The sequence below is a fragment of the Branchiostoma floridae genome, chromosome 11, assembly GCF_000003815.2.
Source record: "Branchiostoma floridae strain S238N-H82 chromosome 11, Bfl_VNyyK, whole genome shotgun sequence".
In the NCBI taxonomy this organism is placed as follows: domain Eukaryota; kingdom Metazoa; phylum Chordata; class Leptocardii; order Amphioxiformes; family Branchiostomatidae; genus Branchiostoma; species Branchiostoma floridae.
The window spans coordinates 19,353,165-19,353,583 of record NC_049989.1 but is presented as its reverse complement, the minus strand read 5'-3'; the positions used below and the strand labels follow the sequence as shown (position 1 = coordinate 19,353,583).

Genomic DNA, 419 nt, shown 5'->3' with positions numbered 1-419 from the left:
TTAAATAATCTGCTGACGTCATAAAACTGTTAGGTAATTTGTACAAACTCACGCCTTATATTACACAAATTACCATATTCCGGTTGTCGTAGTAGCTTTATCACGCGTTTATTGACTTGATTAAACAGACAGCCTTCTTTTATCAGTTGAGCAAACTGAGTTGTTCCTTTCTAAAGGCTTAGAATGACCCTTTAACTTTTCAAAATAGACATGGCGAACGTGACAGGTGTAAGGGATGTGTCTTATTTTCACGACAACGACGACATTTTCGGGAACAGGAGTTTCTTCACCTTTCTCAGCGAGTTCCACCGAGCACAGCCCCAACTTGCGTACGTGGAGGTTACGATACTCGTCGTCATTACGGTAAGGTGTTACTAATACCCCCGTCACATGTAGCGAAAATCGATCGGACGACGAGT

General features: G+C 42.0%; 1 protein-coding gene across 1 annotated transcript in view; it reads left to right on the top strand.

Annotated features, from left to right (window-relative positions):
• Positions 1–210: 210 nt before the first annotated feature.
• The window catches only part of LOC118425334 (free fatty acid receptor 4-like), a 3,127-nt gene continuing 2,918 nt past the window's right edge, over positions 211–419 (top strand). The window contains exon 1 of the mRNA XM_035834143.1: positions 211–363. Within this exon, the coding sequence (XP_035690036.1) occupies positions 211–363 (153 nt within the window). The remainder of the gene's footprint in view (positions 364–419) is intronic.